The sequence below is a fragment of the Morone saxatilis genome, unplaced genomic scaffold (assembly GCF_004916995.1).
Source record: "Morone saxatilis isolate NCDOM2014 unplaced genomic scaffold, NCSU_SB_2.0 Contig20, whole genome shotgun sequence".
Taxonomy (NCBI): Eukaryota; Metazoa; Chordata; class Actinopteri; family Moronidae; genus Morone; species Morone saxatilis.
The window spans coordinates 3210102-3231336 of NW_023339763.1; the positions used below are offsets into that span (position 1 = coordinate 3210102).

General features: G+C 39.1%; 1 protein-coding gene across 1 annotated transcript in view; it reads left to right on the plus strand.

Annotated features, from left to right (window-relative positions):
• myo7ab (myosin VIIAb) overlaps positions 1-21235 on the plus strand; it is a 44865-nt gene that overhangs the window by 8859 nt on the left and 14771 nt on the right. Inside the window, exons 4-28 of the mRNA XM_035666787.1 lie at positions 1369-1553; positions 2563-2684; positions 2996-3138; positions 3937-4050; positions 5044-5197; positions 5295-5371; positions 5828-5947; positions 6694-6836; positions 6952-7162; positions 7294-7429; positions 8388-8494; positions 10417-10554; positions 11132-11290; positions 12354-12446; positions 13393-13487; positions 13592-13676; positions 13828-14046; positions 16255-16572; positions 17084-17293; positions 17518-17694; positions 17786-17875; positions 18495-18622; positions 19550-19676; positions 19766-19885; positions 20664-20837. Of these exons, the coding sequence (XP_035522680.1) occupies positions 1369-1553; positions 2563-2684; positions 2996-3138; positions 3937-4050; positions 5044-5197; positions 5295-5371; positions 5828-5947; positions 6694-6836; positions 6952-7162; positions 7294-7429; positions 8388-8494; positions 10417-10554; positions 11132-11290; positions 12354-12446; positions 13393-13487; positions 13592-13676; positions 13828-14046; positions 16255-16572; positions 17084-17293; positions 17518-17694; positions 17786-17875; positions 18495-18622; positions 19550-19676; positions 19766-19885; positions 20664-20837 (3645 nt within the window). The remainder of the gene's footprint in view (positions 1-1368; positions 1554-2562; positions 2685-2995; positions 3139-3936; positions 4051-5043; positions 5198-5294; positions 5372-5827; positions 5948-6693; positions 6837-6951; positions 7163-7293; positions 7430-8387; positions 8495-10416; positions 10555-11131; positions 11291-12353; positions 12447-13392; positions 13488-13591; positions 13677-13827; positions 14047-16254; positions 16573-17083; positions 17294-17517; positions 17695-17785; positions 17876-18494; positions 18623-19549; positions 19677-19765; positions 19886-20663; positions 20838-21235) is intronic.

The window sequence follows — 21235 nt, forward strand, 5'->3', positions numbered from 1 at the left end:
TGATTACTGACTGCTTACTTGCTTTTAGATGTTTTTATATATAACCCAAAACCAGGTTGCTTTGGTAACTTGGTTTAGGAAGTGGATCCAGCTTCTTCTTTCCAAACTGAGGCTGATCTGTGGCACGCTGCTGCTCCTCGTCACGCCTGAGTACGAGCTTTATTCTAAGAACCACGCAGGATTAATTAACGCTTACGGTGGTCTAGTAGTTGGTGCTTAACAGCTCAGTTGACCAGAGGGGCAAGCTCCTAAAAACTTGTACTTGTGTGTATTCCTTGAGGTAGTTCTCTAATAGTTTTTGGTTGTTTTGTTCTCTCTCTCCATGTAGACGAATTGTGGTGGAAGGGTGAGTATGACAATGAAACAGAAAACTTTGCTAACACGTTTTTTCTTTTTTTTTTGCGATGCTGCATCCTCCCTAACATTTTTTCTTTTTCTGTATTTATCGTGTTTAACATGTCACGACTGTAACTGTGTGGTAAGAGAAGCCATGGAGAAGTAGTCAAAGTCACAGCAAGTATTATATTTTTGAAATTTATTGCAGGTTCGTGGTGCAAAGTAACTAAATGCTGCTTCTTCATGTTTAGTGTTGACTCTAGGAACTGTTAGCATTATGCTACCTGATGACCTGAGACACAGAGGGTTTAGTTTGTGGTAAAAGAACCAGAGACACATGTTGGTCCTAAACCACTGACAGATTTAAAGACAAACAGCAGTACTTCTTCTTTAGTAGCAGAATTTTGAATGAGCTGAAGTTACCTGGTGGAAATGAAAGCAAGGACAAGTTTCTGTAGGTCTTCCCTTTTACTATCAATTAGTTTGAGATTCAGAGAAATACACTTATTTGCTTTCTTGTAGAGAGTTAAATGAAAAGATCGATACCACACTGAGCACAAGGTTTATATCACAAGATGAAGAGATATTTTCAGTCATGATCTTGATTTTAAAATGGGTAAAAATGTTGTTTCATTCATGGCTTCTCTTGGTTTTCATATGTTACAGTTACAGTAACTTAACTTTGCTCCAACTAATTCAGTAGCTTTCAGTTTCATGTGATTAATGTAATAGATTCTATTGACTTCATTTTGTAAATGAAATACATTTTCCAATCAGTCAAATTCAAAAAATCAAACAATCAAATCAGAGTGAAATTGTCAGGAATGCCAATGAATTAATGAAAATAAAAGTCTTAGGGGAAAATTAAACAAGATCATATCTACATCCTTCTTGTATGATTTGGAAAATATAACAACAGTAGTTTGAAAAAGTCTCAACAGGACTTTTTGATTTTGAGATATTGTCTTTAAAATGTATAATAGTTGAGGAGTGTTTTCAATCATCCACTCCTCTGTTGTTTGCTTCCTGTAGACATATACAGGCTCAATCCTGGTTGCAGTCAATCCCTACCAGCTGCTCCCCATCTATACTCCAGACCAGATCCGCCTCTACACCAATAAGAAGATTGGCGAGCTGCCGCCGCACATATTCGCCATAGCAGACAACTGTTACTTCAACATGCAGCGGAACAACAAGGACCAGTGCTGCATCATCAGGTGTGTGTGTTTGTGTGTGTGTGTGAACATGCAGTTAGGATGGAAATTAGAAGATTTATTAACAACTAAGTCACAGATTCTTCAACCATAGTGTGTAAATTACAGCATTATTAATGCAGTAAGACTTAAGTAACTTTAATTTAGTTTAAATGTGATATTTTTATTTTTTTAAGCCTTTTTTTTCATTGCAGTTGAGCTGAATGATAATATTTGTAAATAATAACCTGATTTGCTTTCTTAAGAGTTAGAAGAGAGAGTCCAAATGTAACAAAATCCACCAACCGGCTCACGTGTTTGTGCTGGTTTCCTGCAAACTAAGATGAGAAAATGAGAGAACTGAGGAGCTTTGATATTCAATAATGAAAGAATATGATATTAAATGTACTCTTATGATTTTAGAGGCTAGTTTAATTCATCATTTAATCAGACCAGTGTCTTGTAGCTTGTCTATACTGTTGTTTTTGTCATCAGACAAACAACAAAGAAATACAAAAAACAACCTGTAAACTGGTGATTAGTTGATTTTACACTTGGTTTTTATACTTCCACCATTTTCCTCAGTGAGCTTTACAGGTGGCTGTGAGGCAGACTGGACAGAACCAGGGTAGCTGTTCCCTCCTGATTCCAGTCTTTATGCTAAGCTAAGCTAAACTAACCAGCTGCTTATGGTTGCTTAATATTTAATGTACATACATGGTATCAATCTACTAATCTAACTCTATAAGTGACTACGTTTATTTCCCCAAATGTGTAATTTTTCCTTTAACGCGGGGGCAGAAAAAACTTTAAATTAGTCACCACTAAACTAAGCTTGCAGTAGTTTCTGTGAGTGTATTATGTATTTATGTTATCTATATTCTGGCAGCTGGATGGCCAGAGGACACAGTTTATAAAGATTATAGACATAAATTAACCTAAAACTGAACTTTCTGTTTTGATTTAATTTTATTTAATTATATACTCCTTACGTTTTGTCCAATTGTCCTCAATTGTCTTCTGTGTGTGACAGCGGTGAGTCCGGAGCTGGGAAGACGGAGAGCACGAAGCTGATTCTGCAGTTCCTGGCGGCCATCAGTGGTCAACACTCCTGGATAGAGCAGCAAGTCCTGGAGGCCACGCCCATCCTGGAAGGTCAGACGGCTGCACAGTGTTTGTACACAAATGTTCACACACATCTGAACAAATCAAATCTTATCTCTGATCAATATTCACAGGAAATAATCTGCTTAAAATTCATCGAAATCGCTTGTTTTACACCAAACTTCCTACAGTTATTGTTTAATGTTTGTTTAATATTTGGGTTAAATGTACAGCTGTTCTGTTCTGTTATTGTTATACATATAATATATATAATATAAAATATCACTATATATATAAACTCACTTAGTTAGGGGGTTGTGAGTCTACTCAATGATTCCCATCACCTCACTGTACTCATTCAGCCTTTGGCAACGCCAAGACCATCCGCAACGACAACTCCAGTCGCTTTGGGAAGTATATCGACATCCACTTCAACAAGCGAGGGGCCATCGAAGGAGCCAAGATAGAGCAGTACCTGCTGGAGAAGTCCCGTGTGTGTCGACAGGTGAGGCACCGGATCAGATTTATACAACTCTGATCCATTCAACAGTAAAAGAATATGACATTACATGTACTGTTGTGATTTTAGATTATAGTGTAATACATCATTTAATCAGACTGGTGTCTTGTAGCTTGTTGTAAAGTGGATGAAAGTTTAAAGGACTTTATTAAAAAGAGTGTCATTAACAGAGCGGCAGTCGGTACTTTCGTATCCTGTCTGATGAAATCTTTAGAAACAGGTCACAAATACACAGTTTTATTTTTTAATAACACACCTTATCAATGTAGTTTTTGGAGTAAGTGGTGCATTTGTTTGGGACTATTGCAAATATAGATTGTCACCAATAATATTCCTTATGTCTTGAAGCACTAACTTTTACTCCTTGTTTTTATCATTTATAAGAACTTCATAAGTTCATAATTCATAAGGTGCTAAAATAGTGTTACAATAATAGTGTTTATTTTGCAGTATTACTTCTTAAAACTTCTGTAGAGACATATTTCATTTGTATCTGTTTATACAGCATCCTCCACAGATGAGTCATAGTTGTTGACAAGTACATTAACTGTATATATCTGCTTAAAACTACATTAAAGTGTCAGAATCAATTTATTAAATGTTAATGTTGTTAAAGTAAACAATCCAGTGCTCATGCTGTTTTATCCCCCATATACATACATGTACAGTAGATATAGACTATGATAATAATACAACATACAATAACAATATAGTGAATACTAACAGTAACACATGCAGGTAATTCCTGTGTTAATAAATTGATTATTTTGTTATTTCCTCCAGGCTTCAGATGAGAGGAACTACCATGTGTTTTACTGTATGCTGAAGGGGATGGCCCCGGAGATGAAGGCCAAGCTGGGCCTCGGCCTTGCCACAGACTACTCCTACCTCACCATGGTGAGTCTGTGGTTGTGTGACAGACCGTTCATACTGTGTGTATTGATTGATTATTGAGCTTCTATTACCACTGAGATCTGGATACATTAGCATCTAACTCCAGTGTGGTATGTTATATTAACAAACATACTTACTTTTTTATTCACTTTATCCAATTTATCCATTAATAGATAAACTCGTGGACCTTATCTGTCCTAAACATTGTATTTTCTTAATAAATACTAGCTTTTTTCCAGCATTTTCAACCACATTTCGCAGTTAATGTGCATCTTTATCTACGTTTGTGTTACTGTTTGCTGATGATACTTGCTTGTTTCTTTCTCATAAAAACACTTATTTTTGAAGAAAATTCAGAATAATAATAATAATTTGGAAATGTTACATATTATAAACTGTTCCATAAAATGAAGGAAAATAGTTGTAAAAAATTATTCATGATATCCCAAAAGCCAAACTGACCAACAGTTCAAAATCCAAAGATATTTAGTTCATATCCAAGAAGATGAAGACTCAGTAAATGGAAAATGTACGTCAGGTTAACCCTTTGAATTCTGCAACAGAAATGGTCCGCCAGCGCCTACATCGGTATTTTTGCTTATTGTGACATAATTTCTTTGAGTATCTTGAAATGATTCATATCCCTAAAATCTGTACAACCTGAGCTAAAAAGTTGTATAAGTCAATAAACCAAAATAATGAAAAAAATACAAAAATTGGACCTGTTTTCAGTTTACAGTTCCATATTTTTTGAGATGTTAGCTAATTCTTACTGTGATTTTATAGCTACTGCGCTCTTCTCTATCCGCACCAATCAGCTGCAGCACCTCGCATCACCCAGAGAAACCTTAGCTTTCTGCTGCAAAAAGAACGAACGCTTAAGCTATTATAGTTCTTATTTTAGATTGATTTAAATGGGATAATGCAGAAAAACAGAGCTACTTCCTCTCACTAGAGCCCCTCCACTAGCTAATCTCTGCGTCTTTAACCTTGCAGGGTAACTGCACGGCGTGCGACGGTCGTGACGATCTGAGGGATTACTCCAGCATCCTATCAGCCATGAAGGTCCTCATGTTCACGGAGACTGAGAGCTGGGAGATCTCCAAGCTGCTGGCTGCCATCCTGCACATGGGCAACCTGCGCTTCGAGGGTACGATAAACTTCCCCACGAGCGGGTTGTTATGTATTGTGTCTATGATATAGTCTTAAGAGATATATATAGTCTCCTTTTTTGTTTCCCCTTACAGCTCGTACGTATGACAACCTGGACGCCTGTGTGGTTGTGAGATCTCCTGACCTGGTCACTGCTGCTTCACTCATGGAGGTGTGTGTCGACCAAATTATACCAAATATATCAGAATCACCTGCTTAAAATCCAGTTTTATGTCTGTGTTCAGTTCAGTCTTAGAAAATAGAAGCACATAGTGAATCTGCTTTAAATTGGAGTCAGTTAAAAATCCTCTTTAATGTGGCTCTTAACATTCACGAATGATGTATAATGTGCATTTATCCAGCACTGTATACCTTGTCATATTGATATATGTTAAATGATTTAACATGTTATTTATGTGTAATATTTAACTCAAATATTCTTTAATAAAGTTATTTGTTTAGGAAAGCAGCCTTCTGTATAATCATATCAGTGCAGAATCGGTCTATTTTCATGTTCTCTAATCAGGTGAATTTCCTTCTAAAATCAGTCTCAAACTCATATCGGTCAGTCTCTACACTCGTATTAATGTGTCCTTATTTTTCTAACGTTGCTTGTTGTGCACTGCAGGTGGAGCCCAAGGACGTGATGGTGTGTTTGACCACACGAACCCTGATCACACGCGGTGAAAGTGTCGCCACGCCTCTCAGTGTGGAACAAGGCCTGGATGTCAGGGACGCCTTCGTAAAGGTAACACAACAAATACAGAAAGACAATCAAAATATGGAATCAGAGACATTTTCAGATTTTTAATAAGGGTTTAAATATAAAATTATTTTGCCATTAGATGATGCACACAAACAGCAGCATTTCAGACTGAAACAATAGGCTTATGGCTCACCAGACTCCATTGAAAAAAAACACTAATTTTACCTTGCAGCTAATCATAAAACACAGTTAACTGGACAGAAACAAAATAAAACTCACCAAAATCATCTTTTAGTCCGTCCAACAATCACCAATGCTCGTTTGGTCGAAATAAACTCTTAATCTATCGAGTTAGATGAGAAAATATTTGCAAAACGGGCCAAAATGTCAAACAACGTCCACTAAAAGTGCTTGTTTTTGCTACTGACAGACTCAGATTGTTATTCTAAGTTTCAAAGTTGAGATTTATGTTTTATTTTAAGTGTATAATCATTGACAATCAATTTTCAGCGTGTTAGTTTAACAGGCTCATAAGCTAGCTATTAAGTATGGAACGAAATTACATTTTTGAGCAGATGATGCCTTCAGAAGAAAGATCAGGGTGTCAATACATTCAATAGTTGTTGAGATAGTTCAATAAAATAGTCCTCATGGTGGCGCTAGAAGAAAAGTCAGAGATTCACCAAAAGTCATTAGGATTCATCCTCTGGGGAACATGAATATAGACAGTTGATGAGGTATTTGCTGGCGTCCATATAGCCAGCGTCTTACTGAGTTTCCTCTTCCAGGGGATCTACGGGCGGCTGTTCGTCTGGATTGTGGATAAGATCAACGCGGCCATATTCAGACCACCTTCCTGCGAGAGCAACCTCATTCGCAGGTCGATCGGGTTGTTGGACATCTTCGGTTTCGAGAACTTCATCGTCAACAGGTGATTTACACTTTGTTTAAGTAGAAACCGTCATTATTGATCCATTTATCTCACGTAGAAACATCTTATTTGAGTGTCACTTCCTTCTTCATTCTTCTTGATTTTTCTCTCTTAGTTTCGAACAGCTTTGCATCAACTTCGCCAACGAGAACCTGCAGCAGTTCTTTGTTCGCCACGTCTTCAAACTGGAGCAGGAGGAGTACAACCTGGAGGACATCAGCTGGCAGCACATCGAGTTCACCGACAACCAGGACGCCCTGGACATGATCGCCAACAAACCCATGAACATCATCTCCCTCATTGACGAAGAGAGCAAGTTCCCTAAGGTACAATACAAAGGGAGTGTGTTCGGCCACTTAGAGGAATCATTTAAAGTAGCTATAATTCACTATAAGAAGTTAACAGATGTACCAGTATTCTGCTTTTCTTTCTAATTGTTTCTTTGTCTTTTTATCAGGGAACTGATGCTACAATGCTGTATAAGCTCAACTCACAGCACAAGCTCAACTCCAACTACATCCGTCCTAAAAACAGCTACGAAACCCAGTTTGGTATCCAACACTTTGCTGGCGTGGTGCATTACGAGACCAGAGGTTTGTTTGGGTTTCATTAGCCTCGTCCATGTTTTCATGCTTTATTTTATGAGCCTTCTTATCTCCCTCTTCTCTGGAGGATCCTGGTAAAATAAAGGTCTGATTAAATGTGAGAAAACAGCCCGAATCCAAAATATGGTCGACCCGAACACACCGCTGTTATCATCGATACTGGTTACTAGTCCGATTCTTTGTTGATTCCCTTATTAATTCCTGATTTCTCTTTTTTCTGTGTGGGAAAAAAGTAGTCAAGTTTCTTCATTCACATCCATCAACCTGTCTCTTAGACCACTGGTTCCTAACATGGAGGTCGGGATGCCCACTAGGGGTCGACAAAGCTTCACAGGAGGGTCGTGAGGCCTTCTTGGTTTTTTAAGGCTGTAAGAAACATTAAAAATATACACAGTAGGCCGATTTATCTCAGAAATTTGTTAATTTCTGTGAAGAAAAGTAATTCAATTGTTATTCTAGAAAATTAGAGACTGGTTTTCCAGACCTGGAAACATCTGGCAATTCATTATAAAGACCAAATACCCTGGAAATTATCTATTTTTATTGTAGTTTAGCCAAGGATGCACAATATGGATTTTATTTCAGCCGATAAGTGATAATTACCTGCTTCTCACAGCAGATACCAATAAGATAACTGATAATTTCCCATTATTGTATTTTTAAAAATAAGTCGTTTTTTCACACCTGATAGTAAGAGGCTGAGATGTGGCGAGCAAAGATGGATTATTTAATATTTATTAGAAATATCAGCCGATAATTTATCATGCATCTCTAATTTTAGCCCCTCATTGTCCTGTATCGTCAAGAAAAACTACTGGAAATTGATTTCTCAAAAGAGAGCAGGAACCCTGTCAGAGCCGTAGGATTCCATGTGTTCGTCCGTTATGACTTCCTGTTAACAGCTCCTGCTTTCGTTTGTGTCTCTTTTATCTTCCTCCCCTTTCAGGGTTCCTGGAGAAAAACCGCGACAGCCTCCACACCGACATCATCCAGCTCGTCCACTCGTCCAAGAACAAGTTCATCAAGCAGATCTTCCAGGCTGACGTCGCCATGGTGAGAGCAACAAATCCTGTAAATACCTCTTTTTTTTAGATTTTTTGCATTAATATCTGTAATGGTGGACTAATATTTTTTGCCTCCATTATGACTTTTTTTTAAAGGTGTCTTCACGTGATAATGTCACCGGTGACTTTTGCCTCCCTTTTAGCTTTTCTCCTCACGATGTCTCGGCTTTTTACTAACGGCAGACCCCCTTCCTCTCACTCTGCTGTCTCTTCTCTATTTCCTCTGTCTTTTCCCGCTGACATCAGTTTCTGTGTGGTTATCAGCAGCCCAGCACCCCCACTCCCAAGGTAATCAACGGCTTTTAGCAACACGTGTGTGTGTGTGTGTGTGTGTGTGTGTGTGTGTGTGTTCTTAAACAAATTTAAAAAAAAACCCACAAATCCAGAATATCCTCAGTGTACCTGCAGATAGCAGCATCCCCCCTTTCCTCCTTTCCTTAAGCTCTTCTTTTTATCCTACAGGTGTGCAGTTTGTTGTAGCAGAAACCAGAGAGAAGTGTGTTTTATTTGATAAGATTTTAGCAAGTTAATGACGAATTAACCTGCAAACTCTCTGACGCTCAGTCCTCGTCCTGCTCGTCATGTGAAGGCAAAAAACCCTTGTGTGGTTTCTGTAACGTTCAGAGTCCTGTCAGGTTTTCTGTTTGGATTCACTGAGAGGATTACAGTGAGCTGTCAGAGATTTTGTTTTGTTTCCTGTTTTGTTTGTTTGTTTGTTTGTTTGTTTGTGTGCAGTAGTAATCATCGTGTGTGTTTGTGTGTGTGTGTGTGTGTGTGTGCACCCCGTGTGTTTTACCATTTTACTGGACCAGTGTGTAGGATTTAGCGACATCTAGCGGTGACGTTTCAGATTTGCAACTAACTGAACACCGCTCACATCTGTAACGACGGAGGCTGTGAAAAAAACACAAAATCTACAGCCAGCATTTGTTTTGTCCATTCTGGGTTACTGTAGGGCGCCATGTACATAAAAAACGTCTCATTCTAAGGTCACAAAAACATAACAATTCTCATATTCAGGTGATTATACACTAATAAAAACACACTTATGAATATCATATTAAATTTCTGCCAACAAATCCTCCTGAATGTTACACACTGAACCTTTAAAGCTGCAGTAAGGTGTATAAAAAAAACTTTCACAACATCCTGATACTAGATGAGATAATCTGTGAAATAAATGGCTCCTCTTTGTGCTCCTACTGACCCTGAGCTTCAGTATTTGACAGAGTGATTGATTCTGTTTTTCACTCGCCTCTAAGCGATCAGTCTTTGCTGACTAAAGAGACGTGTTTTGTCTCGAGGTGTCTCTTAAAATCCTTTTTCACCACACCCTAAAAAAAAGCCACAAACTAAGTAGCTTTCATCTGGTTTTAGTTATTTTGGTTGTTTGAGACCGGGCTGATATGACTCAGCATTTCTTTGAATTCCAATAACGGAGAATTTCTGTTAATTACACTATTCCTGATTGCTGTGTAACCTGTCCTACAGTAGCTGCTGGGTAACTTTTTATTTTACAGCACTTTTAATACAGAGATTTCAATGTTTATTCCTCAATTTTTAATATTTTTAAAAAACTAAATATGAAAATGTTACCTTGTTTTAATGTCTGGAGACTGGAGAGGACTTTTAACACGTTTTGTGTTACGACTACAACTGCCAACAAATAATACATTTTGCATTTTAATTAAAGCAACAAGACAAAATAATTTGTGGGTAAAAACAAAAGAAAGTTGTTAAACTGATGAGACTTAAGATGTAGTTTCAGTGTCTTGTAAGACGAGAAAGGAAACATGTTGTCTCATAAAGACAAATTATTGTTAGCATGATGGAATTATAGCTAATTATCCTCTGACTCAGTTACTGTATCTGGTATCTGGTTGTGGACACGTTTCCATTATTTGTTTGCAGGGCGTCGAGACGAGGAAGCGCTCTCCGACTCTGAGCAGTCAGTTCAAACGTTCCCTGGAGATGCTGATGAGGACGCTCAGTGTGTGTCAGCCGTTCTTCGTTCGCTGTATAAAACCCAACGAGCTCAAAAAACCTCTGGTGAGACAAAGTTTTATGTGTGTCTGCGTATTCTTCACTAAATACTTTTACCCTGTTTGTATATCAGGTTCAAGGTGATCTTGCATCCCTAAAATGTTTGTTATTACCGACCAGGAGCTACATGGTGGATCCTCTGAGTGCATTTCTGAATTGTCTGAATCAAAATACTTGTGATTTTATTCTCCCTGTAAAAAGTTGGACTCCTTTTCTATTAAATTATACCAAAAAAATAAGCAAAATTGACATTTCTACCACAATTTCTTTGCAACATGCGCCCAAGCCTGATAAACGTTCACTGTGAACTGTGCACAAAATTACTAATTTCACAATCAGAATTTGTTCGATAACATTTGGAAAGTCTAGAAGAGCTGCACGTTTTATCTCAATTCAAGTTAGCGGAGGCCTAAATCGTAAAGTTTGCAGCTTGGACACATTCAGCCGAAGTCTCTTGTGAAGGCTCGCTGTTTCCCTCTGTTTCCAGTCTTTGTGCTAAGCTAAGTTAACCTGCTGTACCTTCATATTCATATTCAGCTTTTGTAACCTCTGCTTTTAATTTCTCTCTCTCTCTGTTTCTCAGTTATTCGACAGAGCGCTGTGTGTCCGTCAGCTGCGATACTCCGGCATGATGGAGACCATCAGGATCAGGCGGGCCGGTTATCCCATCAGATACACGTTTGCCGAGTTTGTGGAGCGTTACCGAGTACTCATGCCTGGCATCAAACCTGCTCACATACAGGTCAAACACACAACCACTGCCATCTGTTACAGCTCTATTATCTTCTTCAGTCCCGATTAAACCTGTTTAAAGTAACTAGATTAAAGGGTCAGTTCACCCAAACTACACAAACACATATATTTCTACTTAGCTTACTCAGATTTGTGCTGATGCCTCAATTAGTTTAAGTTGAATAGAAGTTTATTTGGGTTAGGGTTAGGGCAGGTGGAAATAGCTAGCCTGGCTTTGTTAAAGATAAGCTTGCCAACACCGTTAAAGCTCACTAATTAAAACCGTTTGGTTATAGACACACAGAAGTGTCAGTTTATGGTTTTATTGGGAGTTATTTGCTGTTTTTACCGGTGCAAACCTGCTTATAGTCGGTGCCTCCGGTTGTCAACCACGTTACTCTTAAACAACAAATAGTTGTTTCTCTATTTCTGTTCTGTTCTGTTCTGTTCTGTATGATTAGGGAGCTTTAGAGGGATAGGTAGATGTATGTTTGAAACGCTAACTGTCTCTACCTGCTTCCAGTCTTTATGCTAAGCTCTGATAACTAACGAACTCCTAACTCTAATTTAAGGAAACAAATAGAAAATGTAGGCTCTGTCTGACACCAATGTTGCTATGATTGCTAACGAGAAAACAAAATTTTCCATAAAACCTGACGTATTCTCTGGCAGCTTTATGTTTATATGCCTGATGAGCAACTTCACAATAATTATACTTATGTTTAAACATGTCTGTGGTGATGCTTTAGCAGCTTAAAATTAAAATTACTTTTGCTTTTAAAATAAGATATTCCTTGTTTTAAACCAGGGAATGGAAATGGCACAAGAACCCGACAGCTAGACCAGTTCATTTATAGATTAATTTAACTAGTGTCGGCCTTCAGATATCAGCCAGGAAGCATCATTCACCTCTAATGTTTTGAAAACATGTTTGTTTGATGAATATCTATTATATCTAAGTATCAGCTGATTGCGACATTTCTCATACATCATACTGTTTGTGATGAGCGTCTGTTTAACAGCCATTACTGGTCCAGGAGTCGTCACTTCTACGTGGTTCTCTCTCCTTCCAGGAAGACCTACGAGGGACCTGCCGGCAGATAGTCCTGGCCCGGCTGGGGAAACACGACGACTGGCAGATTGGAAAGACCAAGATCTTCCTAAAGGTTGTTTTTGTTGTTTTGAGTCCTGGAGGTTTTTAGTTGTTTTCAGTGTTTCTGCAGCCTCTTGGCCAAAGGAAATGGAAACGTGTATCCAACAGTTCAACAGATACTTTGGTCTGATCCAAATACATTTTTGATGGCATCAATTTATTGACAGTTAAATCAGATCCAATGAAAGAAACAAAAACCAGAGTGTTAATCTGTCTCTTAAAACTTTCCAGCTTCCTTCTGTGGCTCTCATTCCCAGCTTCAGTCATTATTACTAAAGATGTAAAGCTTTAAAAACAGGTTGTGAACGTCAGCATGAAACTTATAAGTGTGATGTAGAAACTTGAAGCCGGTAGTGCACAAACACTGAGACTGGACTTTACAGTGAAGTATGGGGACATGAACAAAATCTGCATGTTTATATATTCTGTATGATGCTGAGCTATGAGCTATTAATGAGCTAGAAGGAAGTAGATTGTGACTTTATAGGGATTTTAATGTGGAAATTATACAATTTTATTTAGCCGAAAAAACATATCAGACATTATTGTTCCAAGCTGATTATTTGTACATGTTGTAATCTGTCTGGAGGGGATCTTAAAAAGATTTTAACACAGTGCCTCAAGGTCAGAAAGCCACCTTAAGACCCTTAGTTTAGTTTATTTATTTAGCCAAAAATGGATTTAAAAAGAGATTGTGTAATACAACATTCAAGCAGTAATAGCAGCAATATTGATAGAAATGTATTATTTTACCAAATTAACACGTTATCTTTGCTAATTAAAGGCCTTTTTTAGATGTTTTTTGAATAAACATAATGTAGATATTGACTGTAGTGATGGAAGAAGATTGTTCCAAACAGATGGTCGTCTTTATTTTAATGAATATTGATTAAGGTAATAAAATGAATATATATAAACCTCCTCTTTACCTCTTTTATTGGCTGCTTGTTTCCCACCAGGATCACCACGACATGCAGCTGGAGATCGAGAGGGACAAGGCCATTACTGACAAGGTCATCCTCATCCAGAAGGCTGTGCGTGGACTTAAAGAGAGGTAAAGAACTCTACATGTTAAATATAATTGAATAATTTCACTTTCAGGACGTCAGGGGCTGTTTTGAGTTTGTGAGTTTGCTCCTTTCTGTCTCCTCTTTGTAGGACTAACTTCCTCAGACTGAAGAGTGCTGTGATTGTTATCCAGAAGGCCTGGAGAGGTTATCGATGCAGGAAGAATTACCAAATTGTGAGTCCTTTTACACCTTTTAATGCATCGTTTTTCCTTTAAATATGAATGTTTTCCCCATTTAACTCCCTTTGTGATGTTAATATGAGCAGCACAAGTGGAATTAATAATCTAATATCCCCTTTAAAAACACTTCCTCTCTCTCCTGCAGATGCAGTCTGGCTTCTTGCGCCTGCAGGCTGTCTACAGGTCGAGGAAGCACTACAGAAGCTACCGGACGACTCGCCTCCGCGTTACTCTCATGCAAGCCCGTTGTCGTGGCTTCCTCATCCGGCGGACATTTTGGCGCCGTCTCCGTGCCGTGTTGACCCTTCAGGCCTACACCAGGGGCATGATAGCCAGACGCCTCTGCCAGAGGCTCAGGGCAGAGGTAAACAGTCATTATATTTACTACTGCTACATTTGTCGTGTTGCTGACGTGCCAGAGAGACATGGCCATTGGTGTTAATGGCAGTAAGGGAAAGAGACTGTGTCACGTATCTGAGTGGGCTAAAAGAAACTGTAAAGCCTTATTATATCTGTTCATTGAATGCCGTGATTCGATACTGTCGGAGGTTTTGTGGGATATCTCATCACTACTGTTTTAAACCTTAAAACAATAGTTTGACATTTTGTTTTCCTGCTGAGAGAAGTTCAATGCCACTCTCATATCTGTATGAAGCAACGGCTGTTTAGCTTAGCGTAAAGACTTGAAACAGGAGCACAACAGGTAGCCTTGCTCTCTCCGATGGTTAAAAAAAGATCTCTAATTACACTGAAATCCCACCGGGCTCGGCTTTATGACTCCCACCGAGAGAATTTCAGAGCGTCTTGCCTGCCCGATGTTGTTGACTTGTGTGTTTTATCCTTAAAAGGGATACAAAGCGGCGTGTTTCTCCACTTCCAACACGTACTTCTTGTCGTCCCTGGTAGGGTTGTGTGATATGTTAACATTTTTCAACAATCAGCAATTGGCGATTTATTTATATATATCCAGTAGTTGCAGCGAGTTTACTTTGAACAACAAGCTCTAATAGCTTTAATAAACACAATAAACTCACTAAATGTGGAGAAAGGAAAAGAAAAACACCAGTCTTTCTGCATTAAACAGAAAACTACAACCGTACAGCGTCTGAATTCAAGTTTCTCTCTCTCACGAACTAAGACCTTGTTAGGTGATCTTTCAGGTCTAACTCTTCTGTCTGACAGAGTTAGACCTGAAAAAATTCTGCCTCTCTGATTCCCCCGACCTCCCTCGCTCCTCTACCCGCTTCATGTCTCTCCGGTTTGGGGCTGTCCCTGCTGTGTCCCCATCTTCCCTGGAGTTACAGTCTTGGTTGGAGCCTCTGTGAATCACCTTGTAACTGTATTCCCTGTTGTCAAACTAGTGGAAATAAACTCTCACTCGTTCTTTGAAGTCAGACCATTTAATTAGCAAAAACTGGCCCAAAAATCTGCTAAAATAAACAACCAGCGATGGCCCATATATTCGTCCAGTCGCCCAGCCCGAGTCCGTGGTGTCAGATCCCGTTCTGACCTGCCTCTGTGTGAGATTTCTAGCCTGGTGCCACGATGTTGATTAAATTCGGAGTCGGTACGGGGTATTTTAATCTGAAAATCTCACTGATTCTCAATGCCGTTTCTGTATCAGACTTCCTGCTAATGCAATGTGCTTGATGCCGATGGGTCATGGTCTGGTGGATTGTGTTTTAATCCATATAAAATCCTCAGGGTTAAATAAGATGTGATTTTGTGACCTTTTCCAGCTCTCGCCCTCATGGTGTTGCACTGACTAGTAAAATAAACTACCCTACCTACTTTTATATCAACGCACACGTGGCCGATCGATCACTCTGTATAACGAACTGTTATCAGTAACAATTTTATAAAAAGAGACCTGTGATCTTAGCCTAAAATATGTCACCATAAAACCTTCTTTTATACATTTTATAATAAACCTGTTCTGTTTGTGAAATATTTGAAATGTTTGTGAGCTTTTAAGCATGTTTTTATTTTATTTTATTTTTTATCTGCTGCTGTTGCACATTTCTTTCTCTCTTCTTGTCCTGAAAGAATGTTGAATAAATTATCTGTTTTGGTGAATATTTGTTTAATCTCAGTTTGTCATCAACTTGGTATAAACAGCTTCTTGTAGAGCTATGAAATAATATATCCTGAGCAATGCCACGGCTCCAGCGACCCCGACAAGGAGGAAGTTAAGTGGGTGAGCTCTTTGTGGAGCCGAGCAGCTCGAGTCCGGACCAGAGCTGCTGTTACATTGGTTGCTTGTCATGTTAGCGTGTAGAGGTTTAGATTTATTCTGCTGTAGCACTAACTGGAAGCCCCCTTTAAAACACTGAATAGTGATAAAAGTTTTAGTATTTTGTGCTCAGCTTTTAAAGAATAGTTTATATTCTTTGTTGTGCATTTCTTAGAATTACAATAAGAAAAAGCTGTTTCCCTTCAGTTCCTCTGCTCTAGTTTGTTTAACGAGTCAAAAGCTGACATAAAAGAATAAAATGCTAACCAGTATCACACCCTACCTGCCTTTGTGAACCCTTTTCCCACCCTCTGTTTCCTCCCTCACCTCCCCTCACAGCTGCAGCATCGCCAGGAAGCCGAGCGCCAGCGCCTGGCTGAGGAGGAGCAGCTGCGAAACCAGATGACGGCTCGGCGGGCCAAGCTGGAGGCCGAGAGGAAACACCAGGAGAGGCTCATCCAACTGGCCCAGCAGCAGGAGGAGAGGGATAGGGAGGAGAAGGAGGAGGCGAGGAGGAAGAAGGAGCTGCTGGAGCAGATGGAGAGGGAGAAGGAGCAGCCCGTGGATCACTCGGATATGGTCGACCGCATGTTTGGTTTCCTGGGGAACTCGGGGCCGTTGCCCAACCAGGACGGACAAGCACCAGCTGGGTTTGAAGTATGTGTTTGTGGTTTTTTGTTAAAGTTAAAGTAATTTAATTTTTAGCCACGTTAGCAGCACAGCTCTGAGGATGAGGCAACATGAGTTTGTATTTTTTAGTGAAATGTTTATTAATATTGGATGGATACATTTTTACAGACATTCACACAAGATAAATTGTGTGATTTTCGCGATCCTTTAACTGTAATAATAATAAACCTTATTTATAGAGCACTTTTTATAACAATGTTACAAAGTGCTGCACAAAGGTAAAAAAAAACAAACAAGGCAGTTAAATGACAATTAATAAAACAATTGAATGAGTAAGAGCAAGTAAATAAGAATAAAAAACATCAAATATTTCCTGTTTCCATGTCCACCAGAGCAACATTGGTCTTCATCAACTGTCTTTAGCTGCTAGATTGATAGTTAGATAGTTAGATTGATTATCTAGTTGATAACTGTGTGACTTGTTGCAAAATTTGATGTATTTCTTGTCTCTGTGTGTTATTTTTTTCCCGCTGCTCAGGACTTGGAGAACACTCCTCACGGCGAGGAAGCCGAAGAAGAGGTGATGAACGAAGCTCCGCCGTTGCCTGACGAGGAGGATGAGGATTTGTCCGAGTACAAGTTCTCCAAGTTTGCGGCCACTTACTTCCAGGGTGTTTCCACTCACACGTACATCAGACGACCTCTAAAACAACCGTTACTGTTCCACGAGGACGAAGGAGACCAGCTGGTGAGACATCCTGACATAGAAACATATATTAATCAATCCACTGGGAACTGAGAAATTCAGGGTCTCATTTTTTAAGTTGATTCAGATGCAATAAAAGCCGATAAATAAATACAAATAATCAGTAAAAATGCTGGACTCTTACTGAGCCTTTAAGTGTGCCTGCTAAGAAAAAACACATTATAACTGACAGTTTACTCATTTAAACATCCTGTCTCGTCCTCCAGGCTGCGTTAGCCGTGTGGATCACCGTGTTGAGGTTCATGGGAGACCTCCCGGAGCCAAAATGCCAGCTGGTCATCAACGACGGCAGCGAGAAGATCCCGGTCATGACCAAGATCTACGAAACCCTCGGCAAGAGGACCTACAAGAGGGAGCTGCAGGAACTGCAGGTGGAGGGAGAGGTGAGACGATGCTGAAGGGGTCAGATCGTTGCTCAGATCTGTTAATTAACAAACCGTTAACGTCATCGTCGCTCCGTGTTTGTGTCTACAGAACAGCTCCATAGAAAGCCAGAAGAGGAACAGCGTCAGACATAAACTTGTGTCTCTCACCCTGAAGAGGAAATCAAAGATCACTGAGGAGGTGAGACTCAAACCTTCTTTTAAATGTTATCACCATCTCCCCATATCTCGTGTGGTCTTTTCTTGTGAGGCTACGAGTTTCAAACTGGTTTATACCTTTTTTATCAAAGAACCACATATTTTCTAACACACTGATGATTTGAGTGCTTCAGCTGTGAATCACATAACGTTTTCTATCGGGAAAATTTATGTGGTTTATACTTCCTAAACCAGGGGCGCCTTAAATCAAACCTCCCACTTCGCAACGCTGCCACCTTTAAACAACATTTGGGCATCATGGAACAAAACACACTCATAAAAGCTCTAATATTGTTTTTACTTGTGTGGAGTCAGATCACAGGAATCAGTCAAAAGTCCTCCTGTTGTCCCTTCTCTGTCTTTATATTGCTCTTTTTTAAACTATTTGGGAACTTTTTGATATTAAGCTTTATAAACATCACACGAATTAACCACCTCTGAACCTTTTTAGTCTCAACATCAGAACCTCTCGTCCTAATATTTCATTTTTGGGGCTCAACCCTGCAACCCAAAGATCGCTGGTTAACAACCGGTTTAAAATAAATCCAGTTTACAATATAAAGTTACAGATGTGGATGACACCTGGTTGATGTGTGTTGCAGGTGACCAGGCGGTTGACAGAGGTTGACTACGGGCTCCAGGGCAACAGCATGCTGGAGGACCGACCCACCTCCAACCTGGAGAAACTTCACTTCATCATCGGCAACGGCATCTTACGGCCCGCTCTCAGGTGACCTACAAAGTGTACTTTTAGTTCCTGAACTTCCTTTAATGTCAACACAAAGTCTAGTCTAGTTTATGAGCGCTCTGGGTTCAGTCAGTTATAAACTCTTTAAAGATTTTTTACTTTTGTGAGTTTTTCCTGAGGATGGAGCTAAAGAAAAGGACTTGAGGGTGGTATAATAGTATAAAAGTATAATAATCTGTGGAGCATGAATGTGTGGACTAAATACAATAACAATTTAAAAAAACCTGTTAAATTTTTATATTTGCTATTTAATAAGATCTTTATCTCAAACAAATTCCCAATTTTTCCCCAATAAATCAAAGTAATATGGCTGTCAGGTCCAGTTCTGTGCTACAAGGTATTTTTTATAGAACATACACAAAAAAGTTCTTTAAAGCCTTTTTTTTTTGACTGTGTGTCTGATTAAATTGCCTCAAGGGATGTCACTCGGTTCGGAGCTGAAGACTTCAAAGAAGTTTTAAAATGATAAGTTAGAAAGGAGTGAGCTCGCCAGACCTTGGTCTCCTCATCTCTCGATGCTACATTAGCCGCTACTTGCATAACGCACCGATCAAGTTGGATTGTGGGTAATGTAGGCGGTGGGTTCTGACAGAAAACTGCACAGAATTAAAAAAGATAATAGTTCTGGTTCTGCTGCACTTTGTTTTTTACTTTCTAACATGATGCTGACAGTATTATAGTATTTATTCACCCATCTACTACATATAATAATTGTATATAATGTTTGTTTTTTGAGTAACATAAAGAGAACTACAAATGAATCTCCTTATACAACCCTGAAATTATGAATAAATCTACCTTGTAGCCTTGTAAAACTTAAAAATAAAACCCAGTTTTATCACCAAAATATAATTTTTCTTCTGTGTTTTGATCTGGTTTTGTTCAGCTGTTGTTGTTTTTCCGTCTCAGGGATGAAATCTACTGTCAGATCTGCAAACAGCTCACTCAGAATCCGTCCAAGAGCAGCCACGCTCGAGGGTGGATCCTGCTGTCGCTCTGCGTCGGCTGCTTCGCCCCCTCTGAGAAGTTTGTCAAAGTAAGAAAAGCCTCTGATCAAAGCTTTGATCAACTTTGATGATTTATTTTTATTTATTTACCCTTCCTCCTGTTTCCCTCTGTTGTCAGTATTTAAGGACATTTCTAATCAACGGTCCCCCTGGTTATGCTCCATATTGCGAGGAAAGATTGAGGAGGACATTTGTGAACCGCACAAGAACCCAGCCGCCGTCTTGGTTGGAATTACAGGTACTGAAAGAATTAAAAGAGCAGTGAATTCGGTTCCTTCAAGTGTTATGAAATGTTTCTTTTTGTCAGGAGACGTTATCCTACAAACTAAAAGTATTTTAAACAGAGGATTTTTGTGGATTTTAGCAAAAAAAAACTTTAATAGTTTGTAATCAGTTGGATCCATTCATGCATTTGTTGCTGCTTATTTCACGTTAGATTTATTAAATACTTCAGAAATTATTGTTATGTACTGAAACTGATACTAAATTTAATTCTATGAGATATTTAAACATCTTAAAAAGTCTTAAATTGAACTACTGAACCTGTAGAAACTCTACAAATTATCATAAAAACTGTACACAGCAGAACCAACACAACTTTTAATACAAACTACATGGAGGGCTGCTCAGGTGTGAATAAAGGTGTCCCTCTGGCGCCTACTAGTTTATATTAGAAGGTAGTGATTTAAAAACGCTTTAATATCTAATATCTGTCTTTAAAATAGCTTTGCAAGTCTTAATCAGGGCAAAAACAAACATAAAAAAGGAAAATGTCATGCGTCTTCTTGCCTGGATGAACTGAAAACTGTAATATTAGGAGGTTTTATTTCTCTGTTTGTCTGTTTGTCTGTTATATCCTGACATTGTGTTGGATGTTTGAGGTGTGATTTACTCTGTTGAACCGTCATGTGACTGTTTACACTGATCATGATTCCTTCAACAATCCTAAGATGCGTATTTCTGTATTTCACTATTTTTGTGTTATTAAGCACTTTTTGAATCTGAATCTTTTTCAGGCCACTAAATCCAAGAAGCCGATCATGCTTCCGGTAACGTTCATGGACGGCACCACCAAGACTCTCCTGGCGGACTCGGCCACCACCGCCAGTGAGCTCTGCAACGCTCTAGCGGAAAAGATCAACCTGAGAGATCGCTTCGGCTTCTCGCTGTACATCGCCCTGTTCGACAAGGTGAAGATACGTTTACTGCGACGCACACAGAGGTTGTACTGGAAGATTAGGGCGGAACGGATACCTCTTTTTTTGGGGTACTTGCAAATACCGAGTACCAATTAAATATTACAGAAATTATTGTTAAACAGTTCAGACGTTCTGAAAAAGATATAATAAATAATTCTAGGCCATCTTCTTTTAAACTTTGACTAGTATCATGAAACAGATATTAAATTTAATTATATAATGCAGGGGAGTGTCCAGGAGGGAAATCAGATTGGCCAACCACATTATCCTTCCATCTTCCACTCCTCACTGTCTTTCAGAGGCTCTGTTTTAAAAGGAAAGAGGCTAAATAATGCTCCAAAGTTAGATAGCATGTCATCATCTTCGACCAGCATATGACATTTGACCTT